Below are 13095 nucleotides of genomic sequence, written 5' to 3' on the forward strand. Positions count from 1 at the left end.
GATCAGAGACAGTGGGATGGGATCAGGGACAGAGGGATGGTGGGTGGGTTGGGATCAGGGACAGAGGGATGGTGGGTGGGTTGGGATCAGGGACAGAGGGATGGTGGGTGGGATGGGATCAGGGACAGAGGGAGGGTGGGTGGGATGGGATCAGGGACAGAGGGAGGGTGGGTGGGATGGGATCAGGGACAGAGGGAGGGTGGGTGGGATGGGATCAGGGACAGAGGGAGGGTGGGTGGGATGGGATCAGGGACAGAGGGAGGGTGGGTGGGATGGGATCAGGGACAGAGGGATCGGGGATCAGGGACAGAGGGTGGGATCAGGGACAGAGGGATGGTGGGTGGGATGGGATCGGGGACAGAGGGATGATGGGTGGAATAGGATCAGGGACCGAGGGATGGGATCAGGGACAGAGGGAGGGTGGGTGGGAAGGCATCAGGGACAGAGAGATCGGGGATCAGGGACAGAGGGTGGGATCAGGGACAGAGGGATGGTGGGTGGGATGGGATCAGGGACAGAGGGATGATGGGTGGAATAGGATCAGGGACTGAGGGATGGGATCAGGGACAGAGGGATGGTGGGTGGGATGGGATCAGGGACAGAGGGATAGGATCAGGGACAGAGGATGGTGGGGTGGGATAGGATCAGGGACAGAGGGTGGGATCAGGGACAGAGGGATGGTGGGTGGGATGGGATCAGGGACAGAGGGATGGTGGGTGGGATGGGATCAGGGACAGAGGGATGGGGGATCACGGACAGAGGGATGGTGGGTGGGGACAGAGGGATGGTGGGTGGGATGGGATCAGGGACAAAGGGATGGGGGATCAGGGACAGAGGGATGGGGGATGGGGGACAGAGGGATGGGATCAGGGACAGAGGGGTGGGATCAGGGACAGAGGGGTGGGATCAGGGACAGAGGGGTGGGATCAGGGACAGAGGGGTGGGATCAGGGACAGAGGGATGGTGGGTGGGATGGGATCAGGGACAGTGGGATGGGATCAGGGACAGAGGGATAGTGGGTGGGATGGGATCAGGGATGGGATCAGGGACAGAGGGATGGTGGGTGGATGGGATCAGGGACAGAGGGATGGTGGGTGGGATGGGATCAGGGACAGAGGGATGGTGGGTGGGATGGGATCAGGGACAGAGGGATGGTGGGTGGGATGGGATCAGAGACAGTGGGATGGGATCAGGGACAGAGGGATGGTGGGTGGGTTGGGATCAGGGACAGAGGGTGGGATCAGGGACAGAGGGATGGTGGGTGGGATGGGATCAGGGACAGAGGGATGGTGGGCGGGATGGGATCAGGGACAGAGGGATGGTGGGTGGGGACAGAGGGATGGTGGTGGGGTGGTATCATGGACAGAGGGATGGGATCAGGGACAGAGGGATGGCGGGGGGTAGGATCAGGGACAGAGGGATGGGATCAGGGACAGAGGGATGGTGGTGGATGGGGAGAGGGAGGGTGGAAGTATTACTCACTTGCTCTTAGTTTCAGTCAATTACCTCTGCCTGCTCAGTGTTCTCAGTCTGGACTCACAGTGCCTCCAGTAATGGATCTCCTGACATGGGGACAATGTCTGCACGTCTCACTAGGGGGATAGTTTGTCCCCCTTCACTGGACTGACCTGGCTGACTTTCTCCTCCACTCCAGTTTCTTCCTCCCGAGTCCTGACATGGATCTGCTTAGAGGAATGGGCGGAGCTGCTATACCAGTCAGTGAGTGCTCACTCAGGCACAGTTTACATAATTGTTTGTTTTCTGTAGCTAGAAACAGCGTGCAGCGCCCCACCCCCAGAGTACTTGCTTTCAGCTCCGCTCCATGCAAAGAACGGAGCTGCCGACGTCACTTCCTGGTTTCACAAAACCCGGAAGTAACAGTGAAATGTAAACCACAATGCTCCCGCCCATAGTGATTCTACGGGCGGAAGCTAATCTGCATTTTCGATTGCGCCACAAGGAGGGTTGAAAACCCGCAAATGAAGCGCCACGTCTGCAATCTCGTGATTGCATTGAAGTGGCGCTTCCCATAGTGCACTGTGTCCGGCGCCACAGTGCACTTATTTAAAAGGACATTTTAAAAAAAAAATTTTTTTCATAAAGGGGCCGTTTTAAAATTTTTTTATTTTTTATTTGATTTTTTTCTGGTTACTACAGGAGGGGGGTGGCGCCCGGGCGCCCCCTATGGACGGGCCGCCCCTGATCTGCAGACTAGTTTGCTTTTTTGGCCTTTACAGCAGCTCAAAGAAAAGAGAAACTTAAGATAAAAAGAAAAAAAACCCTGCATCATCCTATGCAATGGCTATGCCCTGTCCCAGTCCATCTTTGCCTGAGAGAGCACATGGAGGATTCCAAAAGGTGACTTGATAATGCCTGACCCGCATATAGATTAAGGGCTCATTCACCCCATAAGGTGCATCCAAGTGTGCACTTCTGGCAGACCATTAAAGCAGTATTTAACCCACAAGAAAACAATATATTGTAGCTTACCAATTCTTAGATGTGGTGGCTACATTATGTTTCTTTTTTAGGCTTTCTTTCCTTTATTTCACCTGGTGATACAGCCAGTAAGTCTGTTTACTTTTTTTAACAGAACAAGCTGTCCTGCAAAAGGTAGCAGTTAGGAGGGTTGAGACAAACCATTTAACAATGACAGGGGTGCTTACAAAGATCAGATTTTATGTAAAACCCCTATCCCAAAAGGAAAAACAAATTGTTGCTGTAACTTCTTAAAGAGTGTTAGCTGGAGTTTGACTTCAGTTTGTTAGAGTATATCTGCTAGTACTTCTAACACTAACCTCTCCTCAGACTGACAATGCTGCTGTCTAAAAATAATGCAGCCACCATATCTAATGACTGGTAAGCTGCATTACATTTTTGGTATTGGGTTTAATAATTTCAATGGTCTGCATTATGCATGTAAAAATTGTGAAGCATGATTTTTAAAATTGTGTCTCACCTAACTGCATTGTATGGTTGTACCATGGATTTTGGCAGTCATGACCTTATGCATGTTTGCCAATGCATGAGGGTGCCATTAAGAATTGTGCAGGAAAAAAACGCACAATTTCGCATATGTTCCCACATCACACCTGGTGTGAACAAGCCCTCTTTCGCTGCAAAACCAGACTGATAGTCATACGATCTATATATGAATGAAAAACCGTAGCCCTGGGCAGGTATGCTGTCTCTTAAAGGCTTTATTTTAAAAGTTTTGAGAAACTCAGATTTAAAACAGCAACATCCATTACAGTTTCTACACCTACTATACAAAATAGCAATGTTAATCTGTTATAGTTGAAAAGTCACGATGAAGTGAAGGATGAGTTACTGCTCTTAACAGACTAGTGGTTTCCTCTGGCAGTATTGCTGTCACCCGAATTTTGCCTAAAACAACACAAAATAAAATAAAGTAAGCAAGATGTCAAAATAAATAAGCCTATTGAAAAATACAGCGTAGACTTTAGATGATAGATAAAACCTGTAGATTTGGAACCTAAAATGGAGCTCCACAATATGTTCTGAAGACCCCAATTTAATGCATTTAAAACATATAAAATTGTCTATTATGAAATAAATATTTTAAAACACTTGGGCTCCCAAAACAATTTAAACAGGGCCAGCAGCTGAAATAAGTTCTTTGCTAGTGTATCTTATTATTGAAAAAAACAGGTACCTCTCAGTGGTGTATTCTTGACATTAAATTCATAAAGACCTAAACAAACATATTCAAATGAAAAAAAAACAATAATTTGCCTGTTTAAATATTTATAATTGGTTCATCTGTATTATGCATCACATCTGTTCAAATTTTTTAACCATTTAAGGACCGAGCCTCTTTCTGAGATTTGTTGTTTACAAGTTAAAAACATTTTTTTTTGCTAGAAAATTACTTAGAACACCCAAACATACTTTTTTTTTATAACACCCCAGAGAATAAAATGGAGGTTGTTGCAATACTTTCTGTCACACCGTATTTGCGCAGCAGTCTTACAAGCGCACTTTTTTTGGAAAAAATACTCTTTTTTTGAATTAAAAAATAAGACAACAGTAAAGTTAGCCTAATTTTTTTCATATTGTGAAATATAACGTTACGCCGAGTAAATTGATACTCAACATGTCACACTTCAAAGCTGTGCCCGCTCGTGGAATGGCGACAAACTTTTACCCTTAAAAATCTCCATAGGCGACGTTTAAAAAATTCTACAGGTTGCAGGTTTTAAGTTACAGAGGAGGTTTAGGGCTAGAATTATTGCTGTTGCTCTATTGATCGCGGCGATACCTCACATATATGGTTTGAACACCAACTTTTTATGCGGACGCTAGTCGCGTATGCATTCGCTTCTGCACGTGAGCTCGACGGGACGGGGCGCATTTATTTATTTTTTTCTTATTTATTTCACCTTTTTAATTACATTTTTACACTGTTTTTTTTTTTTAAATTGTGTCACTTTGATTCCTATTACAAGGAATGTAAACATCACTTGTAATAGAAAAAAAAGCATGACAGGACCTCTTAATTATGAGATCGGGGTCAAAAAGACCTCAGATCTCATATTTACACTAAAATGCAATAAAATGGCCCTTTAAGAGCTATGGGCGGAAGTGACGTTTTGACGTCACTTCCGCCCTGCAATGATATGGAGACGGGTGGGGGCCATCTTCCCCTCACCCGTTTCCATGTCAGGCCACAAGAAGGATCCGATCGCCTATGCCACTGCCAAGGGCTCCAGTAAGCAGTGGAGGGCACCGGATCGCGGCGGGAGAGACCCTATCCCACCGCCGATAAAAGTGATCTTGCGGCAAATCCACCGCAGAAGCCACTTTTATCTTAAACCAGACCACTCACTGAAGAAGAGGATACCGGGGTTATGGCAGCTAGCTGCTGCCATAACAATGATATCCTCCTTCAAACAGCCAACTTATAACGACGGTGGGCGGTCCGGAAGTGGTTAAAGAGTCTAATAATTCATTTTCATGTAATATTTTGGGGTGATATATGCCTACTATCTGCTTCCAAAGTTTGTTTTTGACACTGTTCAGCAAATCTGTACATTTTTTTAAAAAGTCTTCGAAAAATATACAGTTTGTTCATTTTACAGGTTGAAATATGCTTCCTCTCTGCCTCCAAAATTGCCTCGCATTAAGATGGAGGAGATTCTGTTTAGCAAACCTGTACAATTTTTATAGTGTCTTTTAATAAAGTATCATTTATTATTTGTGACTAAAGTAAGCCAACTCTCAAAATTTGCTTTCTATTAAAAAGGATGATGATCTATTCAGCAAATCTATAGATTGGTATGATCCATGTCTGAAAAAATACAGTTTAATGTAATATTTCAAACTGAAATAGGTCTACTCTCTGCCTAGAAATTGGCTGCTATTAAAAAAAAAAGATCTGGTTCTGTTCAGCAAATCTGTAAAATATGTGTAGGCTTTTTACCTGGCCTACTGTTTTTCTTTAAACATTTCAGGAACATTGAACTAAACTTATGCTCACCACTCTGAAAGCTTGAGAATAAATGTTAATACAGTATAATTAATTCTCTCATAGGCAAATTCAAACCTCCCTTATTTTTTTGTGTTACATGAAAACTCTGAATCTCATATTGTTTTATTACTTACATTTAACAGACTTAATTTCACCCCACTCTCAGTATAAAATCCTTGTAGGCTTTTTCAACTCTACCATGCTAGCTAAGAATTATTATTTTTTAAATAATCTCCCTTATTATTAATTTCCCTGATTTGGTAAACATACTCACCTATAGCTCATTTTTTTCCAAAATAATTAATGTAGTTGCCCTTACTTTGAGTCACTCATCTACAACAAGTTTGTGGATAAGAACCTCTGACCTAATAGACTAGTAGAAGTTTGTTCAAACTTTTGTGCGAAATTCTGAAAAATCAAGCATCTTTTTCGATTTGTGTATGGCCAGTTTAACTTTTCTGGAATGCTGGTAATTGTTCTAGTTCAATGTTTCCAAGTCAATGACTCAAACCAGATGGTCGGCATAATAGACAGGTGACTATCACTTTCAAGACAAGATAAACAATGAGTGCCCACATATTTCTCTCACAAAAGATTTATCTTTTAAACCCTGCTGTAATTTAGCAAGAAACCTTTGCTCTGCATTGATGCAGTTTTCTGGATCACGCCTTGCTGAAGATGTAGGCCTTGCCTGTAATGTGACCCTAGGGCACTCTGCTGTGGATGCCCTCCAAAACACCTGTATGGACAAAAAAATCCCGGACTGCTGCACTCTGAAAAACGATCATCTTTATTCCATATTTAATCCATGATAAAAACAGCAAAAGTCATCCACTCAGACAGGAGATAGCAATAGCTAACACGTTTCACATACAAAGATTCTTACTCATAGCTAAAGTGTGAATAAACACAATTACAAATATATAGATAAAACAATCAGAAAAACCACCAATAGAAAAGCTAGTGGCAATTAATCAATTAAATGAATAGACAATAACGGGTTAAAAAGGACACACCTGTATGGAATCACACAGCCCCAGACATTTAGCTATTGGGATATAACGTGCTTGAAACAACATGGATATATATAAACATACATCAACGTACATGAAAAAGCAAAAATCAACCCAAAATATTAAAGTGAATGTATAGTATAGGAATTCCAATGTAATAAACCCCAGAAAAACTAAGATGTTTTTTTCTCGACTAGCAATTGAGCCGTAAGCAATGTGGTTAACCCCAGGAAAACTAGGATATTATTTCTCAACTAGCATTTGAGCCATAAGCAGTCTCACTCCTCCTGCTGCAACACTATGGTTTTAAGTCAATTAACTGGGCAAGAATAGACTAGCATTAAAGCCGTAGACAGACTTGTTCTTCCTGCCATAATTTTATAACCATAGATGAAATGACTGGGTAAACGGGTCCTGCCTTCTTGTTTTTTATTTTTATTTTTTAGGTTACATATTAAAGTGCACTGCACCTGCATAATATTTAGACCAAAAGTTGAAAACCAGATTAAATTTAACTGAACATAAATAATCTGATGTAAAAGACATAAGGCAGTCTCACTACTCCTGCTGCAACACTACAGCCACAAACCAAACAGCTGAACAAACAGCTAAACAACCGGGTTCTATCTTCTAATCATTATACAGCAAAAGCTATGTTGAACACAGGTAAAACCTGAATAACAGAAGGGTAACTACAAAGATCCACCACTTCAGAAATATAGCTGCAGTTAGACAAAGTCTCACTCAGTCTGCTGAAAAGACAGAACCCATTCTTGGTAGGGACAATAGTGTGAGAAGGCATATATAGCTCATATCCCCAGATAACACCACCATTACTTCACAATTACACACACCATTAGAGAATCGCCAAAAAAAAAAAAACAAGAAACCAAAAAAGGGGACAAAAAAGCAACCAATAAACAGCCAAAAAACGGACCAAAACTGACCCTAAAGATGGCATAAGATTGGACAATAGTCAACTTCTTCCAAATCAAATGAAACAAGATTCTATCCTGGAGTATATGGGACAATGTATATGAGAACTAAAAAACGGGACAAAGGACTCTCTCTACATGTTAAATTTAACCGTACAGAGAAGCATGCAACCTTGGTTTCTGGATAATAAAACAAATTCCCTTTATTCACTGTCAAGGGAATAAACTAAAAAGTTATGCCCCCCTATAGACTGAAACGGTGTGCTAATCCGCAAAGTCTCACTCCGCTTGCTGAAAAATAGAAAAGAGGACAAAAGGAAAGTTTAACCCCTTTCATTTTCAAACAATGTATAAACGATATAATGCTACAGTATGCTAATCAACAGAGTCTCGCTCCAGTTACTGGAACATTTACTCCTATCCCTAGCAGATAACTTATAACCAATATAAGCAATACTAATTAGTGAACTGTCAAGGGATAATTTTAGGGGAATTAAAGCATACGTGACCGCTTCCTGCTGTGTCATGGATAAACAGGTTCACATAGTTCCGTATCCTTCTATTATTAACACTAGACAGATAAAGGTTGTTACAATGTGTCTGAAAAATGTCTCATAGTGGAATCAGTGAGAGCTACAAATAAATAAAGAAATAAACAATTAATTTAGAAACTATACTTGACTAGAAGCTGCAGAACAAAGTGACCCATGGTTAAAGGCTACATTACTATGCAATCTACCACAAAAATTGATACTAGAAGAATTAGCTACTGATATATGTATGTAGAATGTCTTAACATTAAATTGTATAGAGACCCAAAACACTTCAAGGGAAAATATGCATTTTTGATTTCTGATTAATTTTTAATTTTTAATTTGAGGGCTACCAAAACTAGGATAAACTAAATTGTGTGCCTCATAAATAACAGAAATTCATTGATAGAAATGGGAAACATCCCATTCGAAATTCAAGCCAAGAGGGAGTCGAGTGTTTAAAATAAAAATCCACCGAACTTCTCGCTTGCATAATAAATTCAATTTGTCGCCTCCTCTAGGTGGTTTTAAAATTTTATCTACAGCTTGAATAGACAAACTAGAATGCCCCGTACACACGGTCGGATTTTCCGATGGAAAATGTGTGATAGGACCTTGTTGTCGGAAATTCCGACCGTGTGTAGGCTCCATCACACATTTTCCATCGGATTTTCCGACACACAAAGTTTGAGAGCTTGCTATAAAATTTTCCGACAACAAAATCCGTTGTCGGAATTTCCGATCGTGTGTACACAAATCCGACGCACAAAGTGCCACGCATTCTCAGAATAAATAAAGAGATGAAAGCTATTGGCTACTGCCCCCGTCATTGGTCATTGTCATTTAAATATTCAAGCCACGATTCTAGCTTAATGTGCGGGTCAGAAACAAACAATAAATCATCAAATGAACCTGCAAAAGAAAACAGTATCCCCACGGCGGGGACTATCAGCACCAAAAACGCGGAGCCTTTCCCACCACCCCATATAAAGATTAGCCAAGGATGGCAAGAATTTAGCTCCCATGGAGGCTTTTGGATATAATAGTCCCCGTCAAACATAAAAAAATTGTGAGTGAGGAGATATTCCAAACAAAGGATGATAAACTCTTGTTCAACTGAAGAAAAATGTCCTGATCTATCCAAGAAAAAGGCTACTGCTCTAAGACCTAGATTATGCGGAATTGATGAATATAGGCTAGAAACATCGCATGATATCCAACAAAAATTCTCTTTCCATGGTATTTCACTCAGCATTGATAATAATTGTTTAGCGTCTCGTAAGAAGCCAGGCAGACTTTTAACTAATGGTTGCATTTGCTGATCAACCCATTTACCTAGGCGTTCGTTAAGAGAGTCAATGCCTGAGTCAATAGGTCGTCCGGTCAAAGGTGTAAGTCCCTTATGAAGTTTGGGAAGATGGTGGAAAACAGGCATTGTTGGAAAAGCTGGAATAAATGCTTCTTTTTCTTTGGGGGTAAAAATACCAATCGAGACTGCTCTGTCCAGAAGAGATGATAATTCCTTTTTAAAGGACTCTGTAGGATCACCATTAAGCTTGTGGTAAGTGGTTAGATCTGAAAGCTGACGCAGAGCTTCCTCTTTGTATGTAACAGAATCCAAAATAACCACTGCTCCTGCTTTGTCAGCATTTCTAATTACTATGGATGGATCCTTACGTAGATTAAGTGATACCTTTTCCCCATTTGACAAATTCTCTGTCATACCATCAGAAATATTCCTAGCAAGCTGATTTAAGTCTCTCTCAACTAATTTCTGATAGAGATCCATGTCTTTCCCCCTGGAGTTAATGGGATAAAAATCTGATTTACTGCTTAAGGATACTGGATAACAATTAACATTTCTGGTAGGTATGTAATGATTAGACTCTAATTCCAAGTCTGTCAAATCTATAAGTGCGCACACATCATTGAATAAGTAAGAATTTGAAAAAACTCACCACCTGTTGCACAGTCAGCAGAATTCAAAACTTCAGAACCAGAGCTTGTAGGTTCCCTTTCTGAAAAGAAATGTTTCTGTAACGCAAGATTGCGAGCTAATCTATTGACGTCCAAAATGGTACCAAACAAATCAAAATGGTTAGAGGGACAAAAATTTAGTCCTTTAGGAAGGAGTGACATTTCATCAATGGAGAGTGCGCGTGATGACAAATTAACAACATTATGATGCTTTATTGTATCCGTCCCCGAAGCAGGTAGCGTTCCCCCTTGGCTTCTTTTTCTTCTTTGGAGTCTTTTTCCTGCTCTCCGTGTCTTCCTTTTCTTTTTTTCTTTTCTTTCTTGTTGCGGCCATGACCTCCCCTGTTTAAAGCATTAAAATTTTCCTTTGATGTACTTTGAGATGCATCGTTATTATCCGAGGAGGAGGAATCTGAAATTGCCAGTGTCACCAGAGCGTTCACCTTCTGTGTCTGAAAAGCTAACTCGCTTTTTAGAGGGAGTCCTTCTAGGATAGCGCTGGCGAAAAAAGTTTTTTTTTCCAGGAATAAACTCTGTCTGTATCATAATCCAGCTGGTCTCTGGTTTTCTTATCGTTCTTAGTGGCAATGACACCCTTTTCCAGTTTATCCATCCTTCTAGTCAGTTGGCTGTCAAGCTCAGAATAAAGTGTCATATGTTGCAACCCTGCTAATTCTTTCTGGACATTAGTCATCTCACCTTGTAGACTATCCAAATCTTTCTGTCTGAAATCGACAATGGTTTTCATTAGTTGGAATGAGCAATTGGAAAGTACATCCATCCACTCTGATTTCAGAGTGTCATCTGTGAGCTCAAAAGTAGGGAACTTCTTGATCCTTAAACCCCAAGGGATCTGTCTAAGTGATATATATTCAGTAGGGGTGTTGACATCCCAAAATGCTCAGATTTCCTTCGTCATAATATTTTCAAGTCGCCGAAAAGCACTTCTTAACATTAAATCATCTGTACCCGTAACACAGGGCAAGTTCCGCTGGCTATTCCTAAGTGGGTTGTCAGATGGGGCCGTGAGTGACCGGCTAAACTCCAGGTTTATGTCTGTGTCTGGTATGACTGAAGCTGGTTGAGAATTCATCAAAGCCTTATGAGTCGGGTGGTCCATGATGTATCCGTATAGCTGTGGCTACTGTGGAACACTTAGATGCCAAAGAAACCGCAGACCTGAGCTGGCAAAAGGTAGGCAGGGTCCGGTTAATCGTGAAGCAAAGGAAATGCCGCTCCACAAGCTCTGCGGACAATGGTTCAGAAAAAACATCCACCCTCGATGAGTTTCAGGTTGATGAGTATCAGGTGCAGACTGTGCACAAGTCTGTATGGACAACAAAATCCCGGACTGCTGCACTCTGAAAAACGATCATCTTTATTCCATATTTAATCCATGATAAAAACAGAAAAAGTCATCCACTCAGACAGGAGATAGCAATGTGGATTGCTATCGGATGCCCTCCAAAACACCTGGTATAATGTTCAAGTTAGCAGCTGAGTACTTTACAGGTCCAGGCCCGTGGTAAAACCACTGATTCCTGTCCCTGGAGACACCATGGGTGTTCCCACTCAAGGGTTGATGTTTCCTTGGATCCTGTCTGGCACACTCCAGCTTGTCTAAACTGTGGGAGCTATAGGGTGTCTTCCAGACCACCACTGTGGTAAATGAAGTTCCTTGTCCTTTAAGGGAGCCTGGTGTGTGGTTGTTACAATTGCTCTGGTTGTTCCCCTGGAAGAGTTAACATCAGTGCTCCAGATGTGAAACTTTTATGGTCACTGCCAGGAACTGGGCCCTACACCTATTTGCTTTTTTTTTTCCAAATGTTTTTTTAAAAGAGAAGAGAACAGAGAGAGAGGAGAGGAAAGGAAAGGGGAAAAAAGGGAGGGGGGGGGGGGGGAATGGAATAGAGATGGTATAATAGCACTTTACTATAGAGATAGTGAGAAAGGGTCATCTAATGAGTAATTTACGATCTAAAGAGAGCTTTTCAGAGAAGACAAACATGTTCCAAAGCCTCAAAGTCTTAGAACACTTTTCATGTTTGTGCTGTGCAGCGAGGATTAGATCTTCCATCGAATTTATTACTTCCACCTTAAGGAGCCAATTAATGTTTTTCTAATTAAGGGGAATACAGGTCCCCCCCCCCCCCCCCTCTTCTGAGTAAGGGGAATACAGGTCTTGGCCGCATTCAAAAGGTGACGTATGATCGTTTTTTTATAGATTTGTGTCAGGATCACTGACACATGCAATAACAAAAAGGCTAGTGCATCAGGAATTTCATAATCAGTGAATTTTTGAATAATCCTCCGGACTTCTTTCCAGAAGAATTTAAGCTTGGGGCAGGACCAAAATATATGGAGCAGCATTTCCCTTCCCTCCTGACATCTCCAACAGCGATCAGAGGTAAGGGGGTAAAATTTATTTGGCATTGTGGGAAGTAGGATACCACCTGGACAAAATTTTAAAATTGGTTTCCTGAGTCTTTGTACAGACAGACGATTTAAGGGAAAATCCAATAATGTTTCGCTGTTGGTCTAGTGTAAAAGTACAAATTATTTCCGCTTCCCAATTCCTTATACAAGGTAGATGTGGTTGTTCAGGAGAAGTGATCAATAGACTAGGTTCTAAAAACAATTTCATGGGTCAGATGGTAAGTGCACCAACTAGAAACAAAGCGTTACTAGACCTACTGATTACCAACAATACAGACCGGATCACAGATGTGGAAAAACGGGGCAATTTAGAAAACAGCAATCCCATGTCAATTAGTTTCAGTATAAATCACAAAAATAGGAAACATAAGGGGAATACAAAGACACTGAATTTCAAAAGAGCCAACTTCCCTAAACTATGATCCTTGCTAGAAGATACTAATTGGGATAAAATCTTAGGAACAAATAACACGGAGGAAAAAATGGGTATGCTTTAAAAAGCATATTATATAAGGGCATTAGCCAGGGCATCCCAATGGGAAATAAATGTAAAAGAGCTAATAAAAGTCCTGGGTAGCTTAACTTCAATGTAAAAATGCATATAAAAGCAAAGGAGAAGGCCATCAAAAAATACAAGGCTGAGGGATCATCATCAGCATTCCGCCTTTACAAAGAATGCAACAAGAAATGTAAGGGTGCAATCAGAGCAG

The 13095-nt window shown here is 41.5% G+C and overlaps 1 protein-coding gene across 5 annotated transcripts in view; it reads right to left on the reverse strand.

Annotated features, from left to right (window-relative positions):
* Positions 1 to 3182: 3182 nt before the first annotated feature.
* Positions 3183 to 13095, reverse strand: part of TERT (telomerase reverse transcriptase) — a 501506-nt gene continuing 491593 nt past the window's right edge. For 2 of the 5 annotated variants that reach the window (XM_073630686.1, XM_073630684.1), the window contains 2 exons: positions 3677 to 3715; positions 3183 to 3387 (listed from right to left, as the gene is read on the reverse strand). In XM_073630686.1, coding sequence (XP_073486787.1) covers positions 3284 to 3387; positions 3677 to 3715 — 143 coding nt within the window. In that variant the 3' untranslated portion in view covers positions 3183 to 3283. Of the gene's footprint in view, positions 3388 to 3675; positions 3716 to 13095 lie in introns of those variants that run through there. The other 3 variants (XR_012244450.1, XM_073630685.1, XR_012244451.1) reach the window with 2 other exon arrangements.

This window comes from Aquarana catesbeiana, linkage group LG05, assembly GCF_042186555.1.
Source record: "Aquarana catesbeiana isolate 2022-GZ linkage group LG05, ASM4218655v1, whole genome shotgun sequence".
NCBI classification, from domain to species: Eukaryota; Metazoa; Chordata; class Amphibia; order Anura; family Ranidae; genus Aquarana; species Aquarana catesbeiana.